Source organism: Xyrauchen texanus, chromosome 8, assembly GCF_025860055.1.
Source record: "Xyrauchen texanus isolate HMW12.3.18 chromosome 8, RBS_HiC_50CHRs, whole genome shotgun sequence".
Lineage (NCBI taxonomy): Eukaryota > Metazoa > Chordata > Actinopteri > Cypriniformes > Catostomidae > Xyrauchen > Xyrauchen texanus.
In genome coordinates this window covers 22,811,706-22,838,941 of record NC_068283.1, presented here as the reverse complement: position 1 = coordinate 22,838,941, position 27,236 = coordinate 22,811,706, and the positions used below count along the sequence as shown (strand labels likewise).

Sequence of the window (27,236 nt, the reverse complement as noted above, 5' to 3'; positions counted from 1 at the left end):
CCCTGTTGAAAAGTGAAATATGTCACACTTTTTCTTTGTTGAAAATTTTAAAAGTACTGTATATGTTGTGCTTGGTTGCTGGTGTCCCCACCAGGTTTCTTAACTAGCTTTACCAAAAAGACTTCTTAGGTCATCCAGCTTTACTAGAATGACCATGCTTATTGACCAGCATTTTTTGCTAGTAAGAAGCTTGGCTGTGCTTGTCCATCAGCCAAACAAGCACCAAACCGGAACTAACCAGCGTGTAACAACATGGAAATTCGTAGTGGTCTGAGCTGCTCTATTTAACAGGGTCGCACAGGTCTGTATAACCCAATATGTTGTACAGGTTTTTTGCTTTGTGCAGCACTGTCCAAACTAGTTTGTTGGTAACTGATTTAATATTGATGGTTGTTCAAGTATGTTTGCATATCCACTCTTTTCTATCCAGTGGGTCATGTAAATAATTGGTCCGCACTGCAGTCCATGTCTTTTGAGTAGTATGGTTTTGTCATATTTTTGGATTATTGACTTCCCATGCAACAAACTAGAAAGCAAAAGTCTACTTTTATCAAGCAATGCTCAGTCCAGCTGATTTGGGAGAGATTCGGGGACACAAAGATGGACATGAGTGCCTCCCGATTACCTAGCAGACCTTCCGCCAGCAGTGATAGACATGATCACTCAGGTCAGAGACCCCTCTATGAGGCGGCTGTATGATCTGAAGTGGGGTCTCTTCGCAAACTGGTGTTCTTCCCATGGGGAAGATCCACGGAGATGTGCGGTTGGGTCTGTGCTATCCTTCCTATAGGAGGGGCTGGAGAGACAGCGCTCTCTCTCTACCCTGAAGGTGTACGTGGCTGCCATACAAGCATATCACGGTACACTGGATGGGAGGCCTTCACGACAGCACAACTTGATCACCAGGTTCCTCAATGGTGTGAGGAGATTAAATCCTCCTTGCCTGCACCTAATTCCCTCTTGGGTATGTGGTCCTACATGCCTTACAGAGAATCCCCTTTGAGCTCGTGGAGCAGGTCGATCTCAGCACTTTGTCTCTAAAGATGGCCCTCCTGCTGGGGCTCACTTCTATCATGAGGATTGGTGACAGAGAGCGATTGAAGGGGCTTAATCTAACCCCAATCATGCAAATTTCCCGTTTTGAAAATGCACCTTTCTCATTGGTCAAGCCAGACTCAAGAGGAAGGATTTAAAAAGACACGTCCCGCCTCTTACTCATTTTCTTCCCCCTGGCTTTTTCCCCCTGCTTCTGTTCATGCGGGACCGGGCCAAGGTCACAGGCCGGCAGGCCTCAACACCTCAAGCCATGTGCAACTACCTCGACCACAGAGTCAATGAACACCACCGTTCATCATAAATTCTTCATTCAACGCAGAAGAAATTGGTTGCAACTTCAATACCATCGACTCGAGGAACCATCAAGACTTTCTCCTGCGACTGCATCCGGGCTCTCTCAACAGCCAAGGCAATTGCAAGTATCGTTAGAATGAATCATAATTCTCTTATTAAAGTGTTAGGGGTATAACAGTTATGACCCGGACCAGATATGGAGAAAGAAGACCAGGAGTTGAGAAGTTCAATTAAAGAATCAAAAATTTACTGAAGTATAGTCTGCAGTGAAATTGGTAGAGCCAGCGGCAAAGTCTCACGAGGAGATCGAAAGCCAACTCGTACCTTACACAAAATCTTACATCAATTATACCATTTGCAAGGACGTACATTCCATTATTTTACTCCTGATTGGCTAAAAGACCATAAAGTCACAACATATAGACAGCTATGCGGCCTATCAACATTAATCAGCGCACTTGTCGTCCGAGCCCGAGATTTACATCTGAAGTGACCTCGCAGATGGTCGCGGGGCGTCTTCGAGTCGGCCTGGTGTGCATCCCTGGGTTCAAAACCTGGGTAGAAGGTCAAACGCACACACAAAACACTGATGAACGACAGTTCTTCTCTGGGCACAAGAGAGCCAGAGCACAATGTTATCAGGCCATTTAAACCAAAACAGAGAGATAAAATATTCACTCCTCGGGCAGAGAAGAGGGGTAGAAATAACATACATTTCTTCCCTAAAGAAATAATAAGAGAAAATCACACTTCTACTATTCAGGTATTATTACATAGGACTTTAAACAATATAATTAGTCATGGAAAGGTAACAATCAAACACAGGATACATCTGGAACCTATGTTTAACGCATTCTCCCAGCCCCCTCCCCTGAGAGGCTGGAGAGCATCACAGATAAGCTTATCCCCAAAAGACCTTCAGCCTACGTGCAGGACAGAGAGAAAGACTCTGGAATGTTCCTAAAAGAGACTAGTTAGCATTCAACACACATATGATTCAAAGTATATTTCAGTTAAGCATAAGAAAATAGAATTGATTATGTGATCATGCGTATAGTTAATTCATCACTTTATTAAAGAAGTTAAGCAACAGAATACAGATAGATATTGATATAAAAGGATATATATATATATATATATGTATATATATATATGTGTATTGATATATCTGAAGAGACAAGGGATTTTGACCCTCACCCTTCAAAAGCTAATTCCCTACAGTAAATGCATTTTTAAGTGTGGCATTTGGGGGTGATGTATGCAGTATGCATAAGGCCTTATTGTGATTTAGATTTTAATTCGATTGATTATATAGTCTTACCTTTCTCTCTTTTGTTCTCTCTCTCGCCTCATCCACCTACTTCCTCTCTCCATTTCATCATGCCGAGAGCTTCATTATCACCTCTGCTTCCCTACACAGTGTGATCCTGAATGCGAGGGCAGCCTCTGTAAATGGACTCTGACCTCCTCTCATTCCATGTTTTTTTTTTTACTGGAAGAGTATGTAACAGTAGTGTGGGCACTGTGTGTGGTGCATATGCACAGCGGGGCCTCTGAGTGATTGCCCAGTCCATGGGCAGTTTAGATGCTGCTGTCTTTTTGTTCTGGTGTCATCAATGCCATGAGCTTTATTCAGAGGGATAATATTAAAACGGCTTCTTATGAATAGGAATCTATAAAAGAGCCCGTGCTTGATTATTAATGTATGGACTTGCTTTAGAGGGAGGTGAACAGTAAAGGTTCTTCAGTGTGCAAATATTCCAGCTCACTGCCAGTACCCTGCTGACCTGGTGCTCCAGTAAAATTCAGGTGTCATCTTGACAAAATGTCACTTCAGCTGCCAGTGCCCTAACCATCACACGGTTCTCTCTTTTCATCACTTCTACTGTGTGTACATAGAATCCTCTGGGGCTACTAGGGGAGCTTTTTATTTTGATAATAGCTTGTTTTTTAGGGCTTGAACAGATGGAGTTAGGCCCTGCTCAATATGTTTGTTCTTAAAACAAGAAAAAAATTATTGGCAAATGAGTAAGAAAAGTACACTTGTTTTCCTTTTGAATCAAGTTCTTGCCTTATTGGCAAATATTATTTTTTCTTGTTTTAAGCATAACCTCAAAAAATCTCTACTTAAAATCTTATTTAATTTTGCTCCTGAATTAAATCAATCTTGTTTAAATCAAGATAAAAAAAAAATACTGTTTAGGAAAACCATTACCACTTAAAAACCAGCCTAATCAGCTTGGCAAGGAGACCAGCTAACCACTTTCGGCTGGTTAAACTTGTTTCAGTATTGGCTAATTAATATAGGTTGCATATGATAGCTGTCAATTTGCTTTCATATATTGTAAATGGTCTGCACTTATTTAGCCTTATTTAACTTATTTAACCGTAGCGGTTTTCAAAGCACTTTACACTGTATCTCTTTCACCCATTCGCACACACACTCACGATGGCAGAGCTGCCATGCAAGGCGCTAGCTTGCCATTGGGAGCAACTTGGGATTCAGTGTCTTGCCCAAGGAAACTTCGGCACGTGGAGCCGTGTGGGCCAGGAATCGAACCGCCAACCCTGCGATTATTGGCCAACCCGCTCTACCACCTGAGCCACCACCGCCCCTGTAGTTACTATCATAGTAGTTTCTTCTTAACCATAGCCAAAAAAGTCCTGATATTAATGTTGTATTTTTCATTAAGCTATAAGCTTTCTCACCAAATTCTCTTTGCCACACCTGTGCTTTTAACATGTTAAATACTTGAGTTTCTCTGTGACCTTGTTATACATTTGATGTTAATTTCAGCTTGTATCAAATGTACTTCCCAGTGTACATTTTGCATGCAATTTTGCACAGTGAACTGATATTATTGCAATAAATCTTAATTCCCTGTTTGTTTAGTCATGCTTATTTACTGCTAACACCCCTAACTCCTCTTTTTTGTATGTTTCTCTGAAGGACCCACGCAGTAAGCACAAGTTCAAGGTCCATACATACTCCAGCCCGACCTTCTGTGACCATTGCGGCTCTCTGCTGTACGGACTTATCCACCAGGGCATGAGATGTGACCGTGAGTATCTCCTCACTTACCTTAACACATATAAATATGTACGAGATCCAAAAAATGATTGGCAGAGCCCCCGTTGAAGGACCCTGACCTACATGTTTGTAATGTACACTTGATCTCAGGCTGTGAGTTCATTGTGCAGTGTGATGGATGGGTGATATGTGTGTGTTATGTATCCCTACAAGGCGAACATCCTGAGAACATAGCCGGCCTGTATGAAGGCAGGCTCACAAAGCACCTGACTGAAAAGAGATTTTCCATCTCACCATAGCCAGCCTCTTATCCAGTGTCCAATACATAAAACATTCAAAATGCTTCACTCATTTAGCAGCTGTCTAAGCCTTGGGGGCACACATATTCAATACCTGATTGTTGCTTAACAAATATTAAGTAGCATAACAACATATTTAACGGCAGCCTTTTACACTTATTAATGTATGACAGGCATACATACAAACTAACAAGTGAGCAGACAGGTTGTGTAGCTATAATATGCTCTTTGCTGTGGTGCTCAGTGTCTTTACCTGAAACCTGACACAAAGTTGTTATGGTTGCAGACTGGGAGAGCTATAATTACCTTTGTTTAGTTTCCAGTGTGTGAGTTGTCTTCTCCGGGGCCCTCTACAATGTGTACACTCCAGCGATGACTTGTGCTCCGCCACACTTCTGAATGAACTGTGTAGAAGTGCTGATTTGCATGAGGGATTAGAGTGGGTGTGTGTGCACAATCGTAAGTGTGTTGAAGTCTGTGCGTATGCTTGTTGTGCAATATTTTTCATAAGTAGCTTGAATACCCAAGTGCCTTTTTCGGTGTTTGATATGTAAACTCATGTTGTGTCCTGCTGCCTCTCTTTGGCCTGCGGCCTCCATCCCAACTATAGCATCATAATTCTGATTAGCATCTTCTCTGCTGTGCTCTCTCTCACCCCTGCTGAGTACAAGCAGAAGACTTGTCTGTCCCTGGTCAGACATCCAGCCTTTATCCTAGCTGTCTACTCTCTAGATAGGCAGTTAGCCAGCTACTTTCTAAGGATCCGATCATAAAGGACGTGTTCTTGTATTTTGTCTTTCAATGTTTTTTAGCACCTTGCGCCATGATCACTGCATTTTAGGATGCCTTTTTAAATTAAGAGACATTCAACTTAAAAAAAACATGTCTCAAGGGCCCTGCATTCTATTCAGTTCTGCTGTGCTGTGTCTAGCTGTATTTGACCACAACAAGGCGTCCTGTGTGAATGACCCCTAAGAAAGCATCTTAACTGAAATGGAACCTCAAAGATTGACTGAACTGAAATGCTTAACATAGGCATTAACACTGTTAACAGACATTCTCACACTCCACACAAGTAGCACTCCTCAAAGTGTAAATAAAGGAGTGGAGTTTTGAGCTAATACATGTAGCTAAGCCAATGCGCTATATGGCACAAAAATATATAGCACACAAAAATATTGTGTGAAATTATCCATTTTAAAATTAAATGGTCCTGTTTTATTTAATACTTCTCAGCATTGAACTAAATAGAATATTTATAACCAACATACTTTATATAATCTATTGTAGATTCACCATATTCCTTGCCATTCATTCCGGGTTTGCCTTTTGTCCAGAAACGTAGGGGCCTAATAGTTACCTTCAAAAGTTTCTGTCATAAAACTGGATATGTTATTTTTATGGTAAGCTGCTATAAATACACTTACTTTAACTTACTTGCTCACCAATAATCTATTCAAAATGTTGCTCTGCTATTACAGTATTTGAATTAAAACAGAAAACTCACTGTAGAGGCTAGGGATGGGCATTCATCAATAATTTGGTATTCGAATATTTAAGCTCAGAAAAAGCAAGTATTCAAATATTCTATTATTTAAAAGAAGGTAATTAATGAGAAAGTGACGTTGTAAAATAATTTTTTTTAGTCAGAAAGGTTGCATCACCATTAAAAAAACAAGCTTCTAATTATAATCAAAAAAGCTTATATAGTGTCCTGTGTTATTTTGTATTTTTTATATTTAAACAAGCAATACATGAAAACAAAAAAAGTATAGAATTAAAGCATTTAAGCTCACGCTAAGCAAAGAAAAAGAAACCGCTAATTAAGTAGATTGACGCAGTTAACGTACAGGATGAGACGCTCGTCATATAATAGTTATCATGTTTATATTGTATCTCATGTCACGTTTTTGTTGAGAAAAACAAGCATATCCATGTGCTCTGTAAACTATACTCATTTATACACAAGAGTGTAAATGATGGAATGTCCCTTACCTCAGCTATCAAAGTCTTTCTCGGATGCCATGTTTGTTGTTTACAGAAGCGTCATGGGGATTATGTTGCTACAGGGACTCTGCTTTCTGCCGAGCTGCACATATACAAGAGTAAATTGTACACCGCTTATCCAGTACATTTAAACAGGAACCCAGCTTTCTCGCAGTAAGCCACATTCTCACAATAACCTGCTTTTCTTCTGAATGTACTGACAAATGTTTGCTCAACAAATGCGACCAACTTGTGTCCACACTCAATAGTGCCTCCCAGTGCATTCTGTTATAACTGCCGGTTTTAGTTTGTGTGTTCAGGATTTAACATGCATCTCACTGTATATATCGCCAGCAAAGCTAAACTTTGCGGAATTCGAATAGTATTCTGCGATCGCATAATTCAATGCAAAATCCACCAATCAGCGCATATTATGCGAGAGCTCGCAATTTTTACCAATATCCGCACCTTTAGCGCATTAAAAGGGTCCAATCAAAAGCGGGTTCATAATTTTGACCAATTACTGCACTTTTACCTTGGAAAATGGTCTAATCCAAACACGACCACATTTGTTTTTTACCCTGGTCTCTCAGCGCATTTACGTATGAAGATGATGACTGATTAATGATGGCTGACTGGCAGTACAATGAAGAGAAATAAATCACATTTGCCAACAAAAGTAAGAGCTAAAGACCATGCAAAACAATTTAAAAATGTTTTACATGAAAGTGGAGGAAAATTGTTTTGCACGCCGTGCAACATTGGAGACAGCAAAGCGTCTCGGGTTACATGTGTAACCCTTGTTCCCTGAAAAAGGCGGAACGAGATGTTGCGCTGCTAAGCGCTACGGGGGAACAGCTTTAGCTGTGAGCCGAGCTGAATAAATGTGTGGAACACGTCAATGAACATTGACCGGAATTTATAGCCTCGGCTGATGTAATCATTAGATGCACCTGAGGCCAGGCTATAAATGGATACATCACCAGGTGTCGTCAGATACTTCTTTTTGAAGAGCAGTCCTGGGACGCCCCAGTGCGGCAAAGCAGCGCAACATCTCGTTCCGCCTTTTTCAGGGAACAAGGGTTACACATGTAACCCGAGACGTTCCCTTTACAAAAGGCTTCACTACGATGTTGCGCTGCTAAGCGCTACGGGGAACGCAATACCCACGCCGCCGCACTTGGGGCTGTCCGGACCCCTACGATTGTGCAGTGTACTCACAAAAACGTGAGAGGTCTCAGACATGAGCTTCAGATGTCGACTCAAGGGCATAAGAGCCCGGAGTACCATAAACATCTAAACCATTCAATTTTGATGAATGTGTGCGGAGAGGACCAGCCTGCCGCATCACAAACTTGTTCAGGCATGAGCTGAGATGTCGACTCAAGGGCATAAGAGCCCGGAGTAGCAAAGCATCTAACCCATAAAGTTCGATGAATGTGTGCGAAGAGAACCCTGTCGCAACACAAACTTGTCATAAAAACTGATGAATGTGAGCGGAGAGGACCAGCCTGCCGCATCACACACTTGTTTAGGCATGGGCTGAGATGCCGACTCAAGGGCATAAAAGCCCGGAGTAGCAAAGCATCTAGCCCATAAAGTTCGATGAATGTGTGCGAAGAGAACCCTATCGCAACACAAACTTGTCATAAAACTGATGAATGTGAGCGGAGAGGACAAGCCTGCCGCATCACAAACTTGTTCAAGCATGAGCTGAGATGTCGACTCAAGGGCATAAGAGCCCGGAGCAGCAAAGCATCTAACCCATAAAGTTCGATGAATGTGTGCAAAGAGAACCCTATCGCACCACAAACCTGTCATAAAAACTGATGAATGTGAGCGGAGAGGGCCAGCCTGCCGCATCACCAACTTGTTCAGGTATGAGCTGAGATGTCGACTCAAGGGCATAAGAGCCCGGAGTGCAGAACATCCAAACTAAAAAAGTCCAATGAATGTGTGCGGAGAGGACAACCTGCTGCATCACACACTTGTTTAGGCATGGGCTGAGATGCCGACTCAAGGGCATAAGAGCCTGGAGTAGCAAAGCATCTAGCCCATAAAGTTCGATGAATGTGTGCGAAGAGAACCCTATCGCAACACAAACTTGTCATAAAAACTGATGAATGTGAGCGGCGAGGACAAGCCTGCCGCATCACAAACTTGTTCAGGCATGAGCTGAGATGTCGACTCAAGGGCATAAGAGCCCGGAGTAGCAAAACATCCAAACTATAAAAATCCAATGAATGTGTGCGGAGAGGACAACCTGCCGCATCACAAACTTGCTGCAGAGGGAGACCTCTAGCCAAGGTTTTAGAGGAGGAGTGCGCCCTGAAACCTACTGGCGAAGCTTGACCGCGCGCCTCGTAGGCCCGGGCAATAATGAGGATGCCTCTTTGAGGGCACCCCGCGCACCAAGCCGTGGCAAACCGCAGTGGCCACATAGAACCTGGCAGTGGCGAGGCAAGTGCCCGCTGACAGTTCTTTCTACAGAAAATCCAGAACTGAAACAAACTGGCAGTTAGCTGGTTCTGTAATAAGAACTTTAGTAGAAGGAAACGCATGCAGGTGCATTTGCGTTACTACGTTCAGCCCCTCCCAAGGGGGAGGGGGAGGGGGGGACTGGGCGACTCGGGGAGAAGTAGAGGAGACATTGCGCTATCAACAGAGGCGAAGAGGTCCTCTTCTGCCCTGTAATATCTACCCAGATCAGTTCCAAGTGGAGGGAGCCCTAGCACTTGAAATGGTCTCGATAATCTCAAGAGAAAACCCCGTGAACCTCATTTGGTACCCTTAGGGGCTAGACATGAAAGGTTTCACAATTCGGGCCGGGGATGAAATATCATCCCCTGTGCCTGAGACAGAAGGTCCCTCCTGTCCGGAATCGCCCAAGGCGAGCCGTCGAGGAGAGATATAATTTCTGAGAACCAAATCCTGTTCGGCCAGTGAGGCGCTATCAGTAAGAGGCAAGACCCTTGCTGGCGAACTCTGGCTAAGACTCCCGGGAGCAGAGAAACCGGAGGAAAAGCATACCGACACATTCTGGGCCATGTATGCGCCATCGCGTCCAGACCCAGGGGGGCTGGGTGACTCAGAGAGAAGTAGAGGGGACATTGCGCAGTCTCTTGAGAGGCGAAGAGGTCCACTTCTGCTCTGTAAAATCTCTCCCAAATTTGTTGTACTACCCGGGGTGGAGTTTCCACTCGCCCCCGGTATGTTCTGTCTGGACAGCAAATCTGCTCCCACATTTAGGCGTCCAGGGATGTAAATTGCCCTGAGTGACAGGAGCTTGCCCTGGGCCCAAAGGAGAATCCGGCGTGTCAGAAATACAGCTGACAAGAACGTGGGTCTCCTTGATGATTTATGTAAGAGGCTACCGCTGTATTGTCCACCGCACCAAGACATGGCAGCCTCTGGAGGAGGTATTTCAGGGCCAGAAATACAGCCATCAACCCGAGACAGTGACTGTGACAACCGAGCTGGCGACCCTCCTATCCCCTTAAGCTGGACGACCACTTAAGGCCGCTACCCCGCCCGTCAGGGAGGCGTCTGTCGTTAGCAGTCTGCGACAACAAGACGCACCTAGAGTGGGACCCAAGGCAGAAAACCGGGGTCTGAACCACATAGAAAGGGAACGAAGCCTGAGGCGCGTAACCCTATTTAGCCCAGGGGTTTTGGCCCTTGGAAGAAATCCCCTGGCTTTTGGCCACAACAAAAACTGTCTCATGAGCAGAAGGTCCAGAGGGATCACCGTGGACGCGTTCGCCCTGAGACCTGGAAATCGTTGATACTGATAACAGTGCAACCTAGCCTGACTTTGCTCAGGGTGATCTGAATGGACTCAATCCTAGCGGGAGACAGTTGTGCCTGCATAGTGATTGAACTCCATACGATGCCCCAATAGACAGTGTTCTGAGTGGGAGAGAGGACGCTTTTCTTGGCGTTGAGCCTCAACCCCAGAGAAACAGATGAGCTAAGACGATGTCCCTGTGCTGAACTGCCAGTTCCTGGAACTGCGCTAGGATCAGCCAGTCGTCTACGTAATTCAGAATGCAGATGCCCTGGAGTCGCAAGGAACCATTGCTACATCATGCATTGTGAATGTGCGGGTAAAAAGGGCTAGGCTGGGTGAAAGAACCTGACCCTGGAAGACTTCGCCCCCGGAAGTGAACCTCAGGAACTTTCCATGTTGTGGCAGAACTTCTAAATGAAGTATAGAAGTGCGTCATAAGATCGATGGTGACCAGCCAAACGAGTTGTAGGGCTTGAGACATGACCGTCTTGACAGGCATCATCTTGGACTTGAACACCCACGGGTAGTTCAAGCTTAAGATCTAAGCCAGATGCCACCCCTCACCCTCCATGGGAAACGGGAAGTATTTAGTGTAATAACCTAACTCTCTCTCTGGAAGGGGAACACATACCATGGCCCCTTTAACCCGGAGATTGAGAGTTTTTTTTTTAACAAAAAAGAAATCCGGTTACTGGTAGTGAGAACACGCCGTTGAAACACGGAAAGCGGCGAGAGAATTAAATCCTGACGCCCTTATAAGACCCACAGAAAAGGATATATCCGGCAGAAGTTTCCACGCTGCCAGGATCTCTGAGATGGGTATTATATTTTAACACTTCCTGTTGAGGGGTTGTCGGGTGTTTCGCGTCCTGAATAAAATGCAGGAACAGCGAAAACACCCAATTTTGACGGAAGCCTCTGCAACCCGAAACACCAAGAGGTGGCGGGAATGGAGGGGCTTCGAGGGGTACCGGGAGGGGTGAAGTGAAGCACGCGCCCGTCCGAGGGAGCTACCCCTAATCTAGGCGCAAGACCGTCAGGGTCTTCTCTTACTAGAATTTATAGTCCTGAGGGCTGGCAAGGGTGGCGAGACTGTCCCCAATCCCTGGGAGGAGGAGCACGACTCGCCACGCTTTGCTTTTGAGCCTCCCTTCAGTCAGGACCGAGGTGGGTCTGAGGCTTGCTCGTCAAGCGCAGAACCCACACTCAGGTCGTCCAGGAGGTCACCCTGGTATGCCTGAAAAACAGCATAGTGTGCAGAGCAGCACCAGCCTGACCTGCTGCTTGATAAGCCCTTCCCACTAAAGTGGAGGTTGTCCTATAAGGCTTTGAGGGAGAGAGGGCTTCTTAAGTGACGATGTCGAGCCCGGCAGAGATAGCCCATAAGCGTCTCTTTGACCGGCGGCATCACTGAATACCCCATGCCTCAGCACCCACGATAGTCGAATATAATGACGCCGAGGGTATGTGAACACAGGAAGAAAATATATATATATTTTTATATACATATATATATATATTTTTTTTTTTTAGGGGTTCTCCATGAGCGAAAAAGCTCTTCAAGGAGGTTATCAAAGAAAGGGAAGGGACCCATGAGGCGTTCCCTTTCTTAGACTGGAAGATAAAATCTATCCCCTAATTGGAGCGTTTGGGGGTCTCTTTTTCGCTTGGCCAGTCCAATCTGGCAACCGCACGAGTAACAACATCGAGCAATTCCTCCGTAGATTTTTTATCGTGGACGGAAAGCTTGGAGGCGGGAAGAGAATAGCGATCCACCTCATGATCCAAGAAGCGTCGGAACGCGCCGAGATCATGTGAAGGACCAGCTGGGTTTGGGGAGAGAGTGAGAGAAAGGGATCAACCCGTCTCTTGCTCCTCAGCCAAATCCATGCACGAGCCCCACGAACGATCTTTTCGTGAGTGCTGACTCCGGAAGCAAGCGAGGCGAGCACGCCCTGCTGCAACGCGAGAACAGCGTGCTCTACCCCCAAACAAACAGCAAAAACTGATGTGTGCCGTCTTCAGCTATAGAGCAAGAAGAGGGAACACGCACCGCTTGCTTTCAGTCATTCTCTCTTTCTTTTTTTTATATATATATATATATATATATATATATATATATATATATATATATATATATATAATATTTTCTAAACAGAAGAGAAAAATAGAACAACGTTCACTGCACACTGCCTAACTGAATCTATCTCCTAACAGAGGAAACAAAGTTTTGACAGGGTGTGTGAAACACACAGAAACAGAATCGCTCTGAAAAAAGAGTTTCTGACGACACCTGGTGATGTATTATCCATTTATAGCCTGGCCTCAGGTGCATCTAATGATTACATCAGCCGAGGCTATAAATTCCGGTCAATGTTCATTGACGTGTTCCACACATTTATTCAGCTCGGCTCACAGCTAAAGCTGTTCCCCCGTAGCGCTTAGCAGCGCAACATCGTAGTGAAGCCTTTTGTAAAGGGAACATATGAGAATGTCAGAATAGTGACCACAGCAGTGGCAGATCACCATGACTGAAGTGGTAGCAGGGAAGACTATGGTAAGCGCTGAAAGAATCAAGGTGAGTGGTGTTTTACTCAAACTTTTACTCTGCTATTTAGTAGGGTGGTCGGCACTCTTTTCTCCCCAGTCTGTATGTGGAGAGCACAGCTCAAAGCACTGAGTGCAATTTGTCAGCTTCGCCGTTTTAAACTCTCTGTAAAACTTAATACGGATTACAAAAGCACAAACTTTCAGAAATGGAAATACTGTTTTAAAAGTATTAACCACAGAACTCTATTTTTATTTCTATATATTTTATTTAATGAATTGGTGCAATTGTTATTTTTAAGATTTGTGAAGATTGTGTACGCACTTGCACAGCAGTCAACATGCACCTTTCCAAAAGCGATCACCCCTCAATGAAGTAGTTTCTGAAGGAGAGAGTGACCAATGGAGGTGCCATCCCTGGATACCACCAGCTGCAGGAAAAGTACTTGGGATCATCTTACAGGGAAGCCAGTGGCAGTCATCTTTGATGAAACTCCATATGTTGAAGGAAGATGTGTACTAAATATACTCATTGCACCACTTGAAAAGGATACCTAGGAAGAATTCTTGCCTATCTCGCAGAGACAGTGTTTCTGGAGCAGTGCAACCATTCAACAGATTCCACGGTGGTGGTAAAATGTCTACAAGACTACAATATCTCCAATGATGCCGTCATCGTCTTTGACACAGACAATGCTGCATACATGAAGAAAGCCTACAAAACTGCACTTCAGTCATTGTTCCCCAACTCCCTGCACATAACATGCATGGCTCACATCATGAATCTGATAGGTAGTGCTTTCCGTAAACCTTTTTATCAGCTGAATGCATTCATGCAAAGTTTTTCGCAGATGTTTTACCAGGCAGGGGCCCGCAAAAGAAGATACCTCACCTTCCTCACCACCAAACTGGCAGGAAGGAATAGAACAACTATGGCTCCCAATCCATGTGCACCATGCTGGAACTCATGGTTCTCAGCAGTGCAGTACCACTCAGAGCAGTTTGGCTACTACAAGGAGTTCATAGAGATGGAAATACAGGTATAATTAAATCTACATGCATTCTACAATTGCTTAAGTCATTGTCATTTATGTCATTGTAATTATGCAAAAAAAAGTGGCCTTCATTTTTTGTAAGCCGTGATGGCATATTTCTTATGTTCCTCTTTTATTCCTTGTGATTCATAGGTGTGTGGCCGAAGTGCACCACAGTCTGCAGAGAAACTCCATGAGATGCTACAAAATTTGTTTTTGTACAAGAACTGGTTCAGTCGCTGCAGATTCAGCTGAACATCATGGCAGACAAGTGCAAAGTCCTACAGCTTATCAACATCTTCCAGAGCAGATGCCCCGTGACAACAAAGATCTTTCACTATTTAGAGGACTTGCAAATGAATGTTGCAGCCAACAAAGAGCTACAGTACAAGGCTTGTTCACACTACTTTGATGCAGTTGACGACTTGCCCTTTGCTGTGAAAACAAAAATCTTGCGCTCTGTTGAAGAGGCATATAGCAATTCTGAGGAAAAACTTACAAAGTACATGTCAGATGGACAGCCTGCCATGGAGTTCCGTTAAGAAGTTAGGGTGTTTGATCCACGTCACATTGCGTTGATGGATGACAGAGTGTCCAGCTTCAAGGCTATTCCAGGCTTCAGTAAGGTACCAAGAGATGAACTGATATCCTACTTGACCAATGTTGGACCAGCAGCACTGAGAGCCACAGTGAGTGGGGTGGTGTATTTGTTTATCTTCTGGGATAGACTTCAAGAGAGACTTCCTGTGCTGAGCCCCCTGGCCAAATGCTATAAAGATGCAGTCTCAAACTCAGCTGATGCTGAGCTAAGCAACAGTATCTACAAGCTTGTGTTGTCCAGCCGTAGGCGATCAACCTCTAACAATAACCTACAAGCCTTGGTCTTCATGTACCTCAACCAACCACTCTGCAGTGGAGCAATTTCTATGGAATAGGATAAGGAGGATAAAATGGAGGATGAAATGGCTGATTACACTGAGATATAGGCCTAGATGAGCTAGGCCCTTGGTCACCCCACCTCTCTGTTATTTAAAAAAAAAAGAAATGTAAATCCCAAAAGAGCACTTTGTCTCTAATTATTTTCATGTAGATTAATTTGAGATATAATATGTTTTAATTGCAGATTGGACCCCAGGTGTTTATTTTGTCCTAGTTTAATTTTTTTATATTGGAACTCTGAGCTAGCTTCCACCCCTTTTTTTTTAAAAAAAAGAAGAGCTGTTTGTTCAGAAAAATAAACAAAATTGACCACTTTAAATTATTCTAATTGTTTTTTATTATTTATTCTGCTTAAAATCAAATCCTAAAACCCTAAAACAGAGCACACGTCTTTTTATTACTTTATATGAAATTAACGGGGAAAAAAAAAGCTGCCGCAAAATCAAGCATTTTGGGCCGCAGAAATCACAAAAAAACATCGCAAAATCCTGGAAGGACTGACTAATATCCACTATAACACCCCTTGTGGCAGTGCTGAGAATGCAACGCATGCTTTCATTGTTATGAATTGCAGTCTGACACATTTTGGAATGCTTGAAATTGAGCTTTCGTAGCTAGAAGCATTTTGTTCGGCTTAGAGGCCTTTAGTTTGTGGCCTACCCATGTGTTCTATGCCACTAACATACGTTTCACACTGGGGGGCAGCAAAAGAGTGCTAGGGGGTCTGTGGGAAAAATTTAAGGAAAAATAGTGTAACAAATTTCAAGAAAAATAAAAAAGGTTTTATGAAATTTTATTTTGTGTTCATTCATATTTATTATTTTCATTTCAACTTTTCTTGCCACATACATACTTTTAAGGGGGTACTTTGCAAGAGGAACATCATATATGGGGGTCTGTGGAATCAAAACGATCTATGCTACTTAGCATCATGAGAGTTTTTAACAAAAGCTGTTTGTTCAAATGTATTAAATAGAGCCTATTTAAAGGCAGTCTGCTCTATGACTTGGATCATCCATAAACAGCACCCAGAAAGGGCAATTTCATGAGTCATAGCAAAACTGCATTCATAGTTAAAGCATTGGTCCCACCAGGTCTTTGGTAGAAGAAAAGAGTTCCCTCCTCACATTTGGCCCTAAAAGGTCAACATACAGTATAAAATGAATGAGCTATGTCCCACCTAATTGACTAAGGGACCACTCACACCGAATGTATTTGCATCTGCCTACACTTTTTTTCAATGTAAACATGCACTAGGCTGATTGGATGTCTTTGACCATTGTGCTTCATCTCGCTGTTTTTTTCAGCATCTCACGTAGAAGCACTGTCTATTTTTAGGCACTGTGTCAAGTTAAAAGAACTTCCATTTTAAAAATACATCTGGAGACACCTGGATTCTGTTTGTTTCTTTATGCTGTCTAGCTTTTTAGTGCAATAAAGCATCAGAAGCTTCCAGATGCATGCAATGTGTGTGTATAAATTGCAGATGTGTATTTTTGAGTTCTTGAATAACAAATCTCTCTCTATTTCTCCCTCTATCCAGACTGCATGATGAACATCCATAAGCGCTGTGTGGCCAATGTGCCGAGTCTGTGTGGGACTGACCACACTGAGAGGAGGGGCCGCATCCAAATCACCGCAGAGATCAAGAACAACGTGCTCACCGTCAGCAGTGAGTCACCACTGCCCACTCACACACACACACACACACACACACACACACACACACACACACACACACACACAAAAGCACCCTCACTGCTGCACACATGTGCATAGAAACAAACACTTCATACTGCATGCACTCTCTGTATCTTTCTAAACAATGCACCACTCACTGGTGAAACCTGGACCATTGATAACCTCATACATGACTTAATGTGACACTTAAAGAGGAAAAGAAAATGTAAAGAGGAACAGAAAATTACTAATGAGCAAAAAGAAAAAAAAGTGGTTTATGTGAGGTTTGAAGTGTGCCTGCTGTGCTTTTAGGCTTTTAGGTAATTTCCAAGTGTCTGATTCCTCCTAGTGGTGAATCTAAAGCAGCACCAGAAAGAGAGAAATGTTTACACCTGGATTTACTGTGTCAGTGCTTTTGAAACCCTACTAAATTGCCCCTCAGGGAATAAATAAAGTTGTGTTGTATTAATAATCCCTGTCAGGAGCTGTTCATACTGGAAATGCTAAGCTGTGTGTCCAAACATACTAGATAAAAGTAATTTATGAGAAAATGCATAAGCACATTTTTGTTGCCATTTAAAGACTTTTTAAAATTGTTGTAGCAAAGTGTTTTTTACCACAGGGATAGATGTGGGATGGAAATGCTGTCATCATTTACTCACCCTCGTGTTGTTCCAAACCCGCATGACATTCTTTTTTATGAAAAACACCAAAGGAGATGATTTAATATATAGCTTGGTCCATCTTGTCAATAAAGAATCCAACAATATGACAGAAGTCATATTTCACCCAATTTGGAATGCCCAAAGTGCTCTAAGTCCTCGTGGTGGCATAGTGACTTGCCTCAAACCGGGAGGCGGAGGACGAATCCCAGATGCCTCAGCATCTGAGACGTCAATCCGCACATCTCATCACGTGGCTTGTTGAGCGCGTTGCCACAGAGACATAGTGTGTGTGGAGGGTTCACACCATCCACCGCAGCATCTACGCACAACTCACCATGCGCCCCACCGAGAACGAATCACATTATAGCGACCACGAGGATGTTACCTCATGTAACTCTACCCTCCCTAACAACCGGGACATTCTGATTGCTTTTGGCTGAAATATTCCTTTCATGTTGTGCTGCATTGGGTTCAGCTGCAGGGAGACATTTGTGGGATGTGAGAATATAGCGTACTCCTTAAAGGAATGTTCCAGGTTCAATACAATTTAAGATCAATCGACTGCATTTGTGGAATAATGTAGATTACCACAAAAATGTATTCCGACTCGGTCCTCCTTTTCTTAAATTCACTGGAATGGAAGTGAATGGGGCCAATATTTGGAGGGTTTAAAGGCAGAAATGTGAAGCATATAATTTTATAAAAGCACTTGCATTAATTCTTCTGTTAAAACTCATGGATTATTTGAGCTGTAAAGTTGTTTAAATTTTAATTTTTACAGTCGTTTCAAGGTTTTGGGATTTGTTAACATTACATTGTCATGGCAGCGAAGTTGTAAAATTGGTTATAACTTTACACAGAAAAGGTTTGTACTGTAAGTGATTTTATCACACTAAAATCATGTTTACACACATATCCTTTGTCTTGTGGCTACACTTTAAAAACAGTGAGTATTTTAACATTAAAAGATTGGCCCCACATTTACTTACATTGTTAGTGCCTCACTGTAACATTTTTTTTAAAAGGAGGGGCCAGTCAAACATTTTTGTGGTAATCAACATTATGCTACAAATGCTGTCGATTGAGCTTAATCTGGAACATTCTTTTAAAATCAGAATCTCTTGTTTTTAAAATAGTTTTGTATTATGCATAGTATGGTAGAGAGAATACAGGAAATGATGGGAAGAGCAGGAAGGAAGGAGATTCGATTTAAACTTGTTTTGCCTATACGAGCACCACAGCTATATTTGTCTAAGTACAAAATGTGTTTAACCGCTAGGCCACAGTTTAGATTTTTAATTTCCTTTTTAAGTGAAATCTCAAAACTGATTTTACCTTTGAATACTTGCAATAACAATTTAAACACAAAACATTAAAACTTTTCAAAGCTTATTGTCCATTTAAGGGGACAACATACTGTACATCAACAGGGTGTCTTGTTAGTCTTATTATAATAAATCTCCAAAAGAATAAAAGCAGTGAGAAAAGGCAACAACATTTCTTTTCTAGGGGACAAAGGAAAACAAAATACCCCTGATATCTAAACTGTAGTCTGTAGACAGTGATGGAGTGTAATTCTGCATTCAAACTCATTGTGAAATTCTATAGGATCACTCAAAAGTATATTACATTACATGTCTCCATGACAATGCAAGAAAGCATGATTAGTCTTCCGATCTCTCCTTGGTATCAACACAAAGATGCCTCAAACAGAAACACAACCTCTTTGAGGCTACTACATAGAGTAGTACATTTAGTCTCACGTTTCAGCCAGTAAGAAGAGAAGGGAGGAACATGATGTTCCTTTCAGTGTCCAGCAGAGGGCGATTTTGTCTGTTCAATCATTCTCTTTGAAAGGAGGCCTCACATTTCTTGTGTCTGGGTGTAGAAATTAATGAAGGCTGCATGGGTCAAAATCTTAAAAAAATAAATAATAAAAAAAAATTCTTAAAATTCTTTTCTATGTCTGTATAATTATTCTGATTAATAAAATCACTGTCATGGCTGTGTGTTTTTATACTAATGGAAAAGTGAAAGAAGTAAAAATGCCACTGAAAATAACTTTCTGTGAGTAAATGTTGTCGCTTATTAAAAGAGTACATTTTGGACACTACATGACCCCCTGTAATCATATCAAATATTATTTTGTATTGACAGGCAGACCAGATGCAAACCTGTGTCTGTGTGGGAGCACTGCAGCTCAATAACATTGAGAAACTGATGACATATTTACCTGCAGCACAGTAACGAGATTGTGCATTACAATATAGCTCCTATTAATCAACAACATCACTTTATGAAATACATAAAGTGCATTTTGTGCATTTAAATAGTAAATGTAAATAATTACAGTCCTATTATAAAATAATAAAAATTCAAAGGGGTGTAATTTTAAATCTGGTCATGCAGATTATATTATGGATGGAAGATTATTACAAACTAAATTAAAATATAAATAATAATTTAAAGAGAAAATAAGAGTTCAATAAATTGTGCTCGCCTTCTTAACAACTTAAAGTTAAAGATTTGGCACCCATTCACTTGCAGTGTTTGGACTACAGAGCTGAAATATTCTTCAAAAAAATCTTAATTTGTATTCAGCAGATGAAAGTAAAAACTTGGTAAACTATGAACAAAATGTTCATCAAGGGAACATTGTGAGCAGCAATGCTCCCTGTTTTTTACAGTGAAGTTTGGGCATTTTTAGGGAGCTGCACCGGATCAACATTGAGAATGGGACAGTCATAGAAATGGCCGACTCCCTTGCTGGTGCTCTCACTACTGATCTGGGGAGCTTATTGAAACGCAGGTGGAGTGGACCTGGGTCTGTGAAGCAGCAGCTATGTGTATGCGATATACTAGTGTCAATTCTGATGTGACACTGTTTTACTTTCAGCCATGCATTCCTCCTCTCAAGCTCAATCTGGGGCCATTTCATCCCTCAAGCCTCAGCTCCCATTATAACTTGGAACTTAATAAAAGCCTTTAGCCAGCTACCGGCTAATGAGCTGAGCCACACCATGTAAAGGACTAAGGCACCAGCAGCCTTGAGCGCAAAAGACATTTTTAATCCATCACGCTGTCCTTTATAATTTAATGTCACAGAATTGCAGTTCAGATCTGCTGAGCGTACAGTAAGATGAATGAGGGCACTTCCTGTCATACAGCTCAAAGGCTTGTCACTTAAAGCTAATGAATTGACCAATATCTGGATAGAAACGTGGCAGCCTCTCTGCCTCTTAAAGGTCCTTTCCACCTCATCTTTCTCTCCCTCACCCTCTGTTTGACCACCAGATAATGTGCTGGTTGATAAATGGGCATGAAGAACACTTGATGACCGTGTTTAGTTTGTTGTCAGCAGTTGTTATGTGGCATCAGTTTGTGAATAAAGATTTACTTATCTTGCTCTTAAATTAGCTTAACAGAACCGGTCAGGTCTGCACTGTTATGGGTCCTACCATGAATGACCAATATGTTTATTTTTTATCAGTGGTTCTCAAGGTTTCTTCTGATAATACTAAGCATTTAATTTTGCATAGATAGATTAACAAAATAAATAGGTCTATTAACAATTTAAAGAGAGGAGACACTCTTACCAGATGTTTTGTAGCTGATGTCAAACACTTGACAATATTTAGTTACAAATTCATCTTTGGCCTTGTATAAGCTAGCTATATTACTAAATAGAAAGAAAGATTAAAAAAAAATATTTATTAAACATTTCCTATTTTTTTTAACATATCAGCCACTAATCACAACAAAAAAAGAAGTAAAGAGAAAGAAAGCTAAAGTGAGAGATACAGAAAGAAAGATGAAGAAATGTTAAGAGAAAGATATTAAATGAAAGATAAAGAAATATAACAAGAGAGAAATATGAAGAAAGATACAGAAAGAAAGACATAGAGAGAGAAAAGGCATCTTTACACAGCAGAGTTAAGCCTGCTCTGAGTTGGCTCAAAATTCTGTGTAAAGATGCAAAAGCCAGACTAAATTAAGCCTGCTCTGACACACCTGAGTACCTAGTATCAAAGACGGTTCCGATGCTACATAAATTGTCTGTAAATGAAATGCAGCATCAGAGCAGCCTTAAACTTTGTTGTTGTTATGATACATTTCATAATTTTGTTTCATATTTAAAAGTATTTATCTTAAGAAAAAGTATAATATTTTTTTCATGTTTCTGTTTTTATAATGTTATATTTAAAATATTAATCGCAAAAGATTATTAATGCAGTTGTTATTGCTGTATAAATTAATTTATGCCTGCTCTGTGATGCATTAAAAGGTCTGTGTAAATACACCTAAATGCCACTTTAGGTGCAGCTTCTGTGACACCTTTGAATTGTAAAGATAGCTAAAGATACAGAAAGGAAAATGGAAAAAGTTAAAGAGAGAGAACGATGAAGAAATAAATAAACAACAATAAAAGAATGAATGACTATAAAATAAAGAGCGTCAATTAAAGAACGAACCAGAACAAAGGAACAAACAAGAGATAGAGAACGAAGGCAACAAATAAAGAACAAACAAACAATAATGAACAGGAAAGAAAGAACAAAAGAGAAAAATAAATTACAAACAAATAAGAATTAAAGAACTAGAATAAACGAAACAACGAGAATCAATGAAAGAACGTAAACAAACAAGAACAAACAACAACGAAAGAGTGAGCAAGAGAGAAACATTTAACAAACAAAACCAGGAATAAAAGTAAAACAATTAAGGAAGGCGAAAGCACAAAATGAAGAAAGAACAACCGAACAACAATGAATTGTTCGGTAAAAGAACAAACAAAAACAAACAAGAGTTAAAGAATAGCCGAGAAAGATCTAAAGAGGAAAGGTAAGAACAAACTACTGAGAATGACAGAACGAGAAAGAGAAAGACAAATAAAGAGGAAAAAGAGAAAGAAATGATGAAGAAACCGAAAGAATTAAAGAAATAAAAAACTGAAAATGAAAGAATGAGAATGAACAATAGAAAGAAAAAGAGAGAAAGAAAGAATAGTGTTAGTGGGTTAATTGTTTGTTTTGACGAAAATGTATTTTGTGCTGTAAATTTATTGTCATGTCATTGCTTTCACACATACAGTCTTTTCCAGAAAATTAATGACAATTTTCAGTTTAGAAGTCCTGTGTGAACCCCACCTGTTTGAAAATACCAGTACATTCTGCAGTGGCTATTTCCCTGAATGAGAAGTTGTTTGATGGTAAATGGTCTGCAATTATATATAGCGCCTTTTTAACCTTAACGGTATTCAAAGCGATTTACACTGTGACACACACACACACACAGTTTGGTTTCCATGTTTTATGGGGACTTTCCATAGACATAATGGTTTTTATACTGTACAAACTTTATATTCTATCCCCTAAACCTAACCCTACCACTAAACCTAACACTCACAGAAAACTTTCTGCATTTTTACATTTTCAAAAAACATAATTTTGTATGTGTAAAACAGTTCAAGGAAACCAGTGTCAACTTAAAGGGTAAGTCTTTTTAATCTTTTTTTTCTACAGGTATGCAGAGACAGTCTTTTTCTTCCTTTTCCATGCTCCGTCGCTCCTGCCCTTTTTATGCCGCTCTCCTCATGTTACTGCAATCAGACACAGGTGTTAGTCATCATTTAGCTCAGGTGTGAGCGCCCTTACCGCTTTTCTCTCCCGGACGGGCGCTTGACCACGCCCCGACTGCCACATACCCCCACCGCCCGACTCAGGCCGGGGCGTCATCCGGCCTGCCTACCACTCCCCCATTTCTGGAGAGGAAGTCAGCGGCAGCCATCTGCACCCCCGGTCTGTGGACCACCTTGAACTTAAAAGGCTGGAGGGCCAGATACCAACGGGTGATCCGGGCGTTCGTATCTTTCATGCGGTGGAGCCACTGCAGTGGGGCGTGATCCGAGCAGAGGGTGAAGGCCCGCCCCAGCAGGTAGTATCGGAGGGTGAGGACCGCCCACTTGATGGCCAAACACTCCTTCTCTATGGTGCTGTACTTAGTCTCCCTCAAGGAGAGCTTCCGGCTAACGTACAGCACCGGGCGTTCCTCTCCCTCCACCACCTGCGAGAGTACGGCCCCTAGCCCTCTGTCTGAAGCGTCCGTCTGCAAAACAAAAGGGAGAGAGAAGTCAGGTGCATGCAAAAGCGGCCCCCCACAAAGTGCAGCTTTAATCTCTGTAAACGCCTGTTGGCACTGCTCTGACCACTGGACCGGATCTGGAGCCCCCTTTTTAGTAAGGTCAGTCAGCGGGCTGGTGACATCCGAATAATTAGGTACAAACCGTCTGTAATAGCCAGCCAGCCCCAGGAACTGCCTCACCCCCTTTTTGGTCTTGGGTCTAGGGCAAGTCGCAATCGCCGCGTGTCTTGTCAATTTGGGGTCGCACCTGGCCATGACCCAAGTGGAACCCCAGATACCGTACCTCCACACGCCCAACCGCGCACTTTTTCGGGTTTGCCGTGAGCCCCGCCCGCCGCAGCGATCTCAGGACGGCCCTCAGATGTTGCAAGTGCCGCTGCCAATCATTGCTATAAATGATGATATCATCTAGATAAGCAGCGGCGTAAGCAGTATGCGGTCTGAGGATCCTATCCATGAGGCGCTGAAACGTGGCTGGTGCCCCGAACAAACCGAAAGGAAGCGTCACAAATTGGTGTAATCCGAACGGCGTGGTGAAGGCCATTTTTTCACGGGATATTGGTGTCAAGGGGATCTGCCAATAACCCTTCGTTAGATCCAAGGTCGAATAAAACCGAGCAGAACCTAACCGATCGAGCAGTTCATCAACACGGGGCATTGGGTACGCGTCAAAATTAGACACCGCATTGACTTTTCTATAATCCACACAGAAACGTACAGACCCGTCGATCTTGGGAACAAGGACGACCGGGCTGGACCAATCGCTGTGAGATTCTTCTATTACTCCCATGTCCAGCATCAGCGTCCAATTCTTCCCGAACTATTTTCTTTTTATGTTCGGGCAAGCGATAAGGGCGACAACGTACCACTACGCCCGGCTCGGTCTCGATGTGGTGTTGTATGATGTCTGTACGGCCCGGTAGAGGAGAGAACACGTCTGCAAACTCCTTTTGTAGTTCGGAAACCTCTGCGAGTTGGCGTGGTGAGAGGTGGTCTCCACAAGGAACCGGGGTGTTAGGATCGCAGGCTTTGTTTACCTCCGGTCCGAGCTCCGCCCTCTCGGAACTACCGTTGCCAACGTCACAGAGGCCGCCTCTTCCCTCCACAATTTCAGGAGGTTGAGGTGATATATTTGACGCGCGCCCCTCTATCGGTACGTTTAACTTCATAATCGAGGTCCCCTACTGGTCGTGTGACCTCAAAGGGTCCTTGCCACTTGGCGAGTAATTTTGAGCTTCGATGTTGGGAGTAATACAAGCACTTTATCTCCGGTGCAAATTCCGTAGCTGAGCACCCCTGTCATACAGCCGGCGTTGGCGTTCTTGAGCCTGGAGCAAATTCTCCTGTGTTAATTGCCCCAGTGTGTGGAGTTTTGCTCGAAGATCAAGAACGTATTGAATTTCATTTTTGGCATTAGAAGGTCCCTCCTCCCAAGTTTCACGGATGACGTCGAGGACCCCGCGTGGGCGTCGTCCGTACAGCAGCTCAAATGGGGAAAATCCCGTGGAGGCTTGCGGAACCTCTCGTACTGCGAATAACAGGGGTCCAGCCACTTATCCCAATTCCTAGCGTCTTACGTGCACGAATTTACTGAATCATATTTTTGAGTGTTTTATTAAATCGTTCCACCAGCCCATCCGTCTGAGGATGGTACACGCTAGTGCTGAATCGACTTAACGCCCAATAATTCGTAAAGTTCGCAAAGTGTTCGTGACATAAACGTAGTGCCTTGGTCGGTGAGGATTTCTTTCGAACCCCCACCCGGAGATTATCTTGAAGAGTGCCCCGCAACACTGCGTGCTGAGATGTTGCTCAGAGGCACTGCTTCCGGATACCGCGTTGCGTAATCCACCAGGACTAACACAAAGCGATGTCCGCGTGACGTCCGTTCTAATGGCCCGACGAGGTCCATTCCAATTCTCTCGAAGGGAACCTCGATCAATGGAAGGGGGCGCAAAGGCGCTTTTGGGGTGGCCGGTGGGTTTACCAGCTGACATTCACGGCACGCCGCACACCACCTGCGGACGTGGCCGCCAATGCCCGGCCAATAGAAACGGGCTATTAGACGGAAAAGTGTTTTCCGTTCCCCTAGGTGACCGGCCATAGGATTATAGTGAGCCGCCTGGAAAACCATTTCCCGGCGGCTCCATGGAATCAACAATTGTGTCACCTCCTCCTTTGTTTGAGCGTCCTGCGTCACTCTATATAACCGATCTTTAATAAGTGAAAAATACGGATATGAAATGGCGACACCCGGCCGGAGTTGTTGACCATCGATTACTCTCACTTGGTCAAAGGCGTGCTTAAGGGTTTCATCCCGCGACTGCTCCAAGGGGAAGTCCCCTCAGGGAACTCCCTGAGAGGAGGGGTGACCCCTCGCCCCTTCCCTCGTCACTCGGAGCAGCCGAGGACGGCCCCTGCCCGCCTCCCTGCCAAAGCATCGCACATCACACACCTCTTCACTTTCATGCAGGACCCATCCGCACAAACTCCCTCTAATACATTTCTAAAATTCGGCCAATCAGTACCCAAGATTAGCGGATGGGTGAGGCGGAACTAACCGCTGCCTCCACACTATGTTTTTCTCCCCGAATTTGATTGCTAAAGTCACCATGGGGTACTTGTGAATATCCCCATGCACACACCTCACCCTCACCCGTTTAGCTGTGCCCAAAGCCCGGGTTGAACCAAGCGTTGGTGGATGGTGGTCTGATTACAGCCGGTATCCATCAATGCTTGGTATGTACCCCCTGGATCCTTACCGGGACCCGGTACGCTCCAGCCCGACCGGGGCAGCCTGCGGGACATCGGAGACCCGCACCACCGTCCCCACCTCCATCAGCGGACACTGATCCCGGAAGTGGTCTGGGTCTCCGCACCTCCAACAGACCGGCCCAGGCGCCACGGCCGCACCCGTGCTGGCGGGCGCCACCACCTGAGGAGGAGAGCGGCTGAAGGACGGGGAAGGGTTAGGCGGGTTCTCCCACGGCCGGGAAGTTGGCCTGATGTATCCTCCACGCCTGCGGGGGGCAGGAACGGGCCCTGGGGAGAGAGGAGAGCGAGAGGGAACGGGGGAAGCAGGGGAAGACACAGGGGAAGGGAGAGAGAGAGAGGGGAGGGCTCATCTGCCCTCGGCATCGCCGCCAGGTGGTCCTCCGCTGAGCTGAACAGCTGCCTCCAGCGACGCCGGGCGGTGGCACTGGACCCATTCCGCCGTTCTCCTGGGCAGTCTTTGCGTAAATTGCTCCAGTACCACCTGATCGATGACTCCTCGACGTCGCGGTCCCCGCGAGCAGCCACCGCCGACAAGCGTCCCGGAGCCGTTGAACAAACGCAAACGGGCGGTCGGACTTCTCCAGCTTCATGCTCCGGAAGAGCTGGCGATTCTCTTCCGGGCTCCGACCAACCCGCTGCAGAATGGCCCTCTTCAGGTCAGAGTAAGCCAGGAGGTTCGTCGCTGGCAGTTGTTGTGCCGCGAGCTGTGCTTCCCCGGACAGGAGAGGAATTAGACGGGCTGCCCACTGTTCGGGCGGCCAGCCCCAGATTTCAGCCGTCCTCTCAAACAGGTCGAGGAAGGCCTCAGGATCATCTGCCACCCCCATCTTCTGTAACATGGGCGGGGGCAGCGTAGCGTGGGTGTCCGGGGTCACGGCTGAGGCTGACGCAGCCTCCTGGCTGAGGAGGCTCTGGATAGCGAGTCGGTCCTCTGCCTGAGCCCGCATGACCTCGAAGAACCGCCGATCTTGATCCTGCCGGAGCTCAAGCAGGGATTGT

The 27,236-nt window shown here is 43.9% G+C and overlaps 1 protein-coding gene across 2 annotated transcripts in view; it reads left to right on the top strand.

Annotated features, from left to right (window-relative positions):
* The window catches only part of LOC127647809 (protein kinase C beta type-like), a 203,977-nt gene that overhangs the window by 86,771 nt on the left and 89,970 nt on the right, over positions 1–27,236 (top strand). For both annotated transcript variants that reach the window (XM_052132287.1, XM_052132286.1), the window contains exons 4-5: positions 4,301–4,412; positions 16,520–16,648. In XM_052132287.1, the coding sequence (XP_051988247.1) occupies positions 4,301–4,412; positions 16,520–16,648 (241 nt within the window). The remainder of the gene's footprint in view (positions 1–4,300; positions 4,413–16,519; positions 16,649–27,236) is intronic.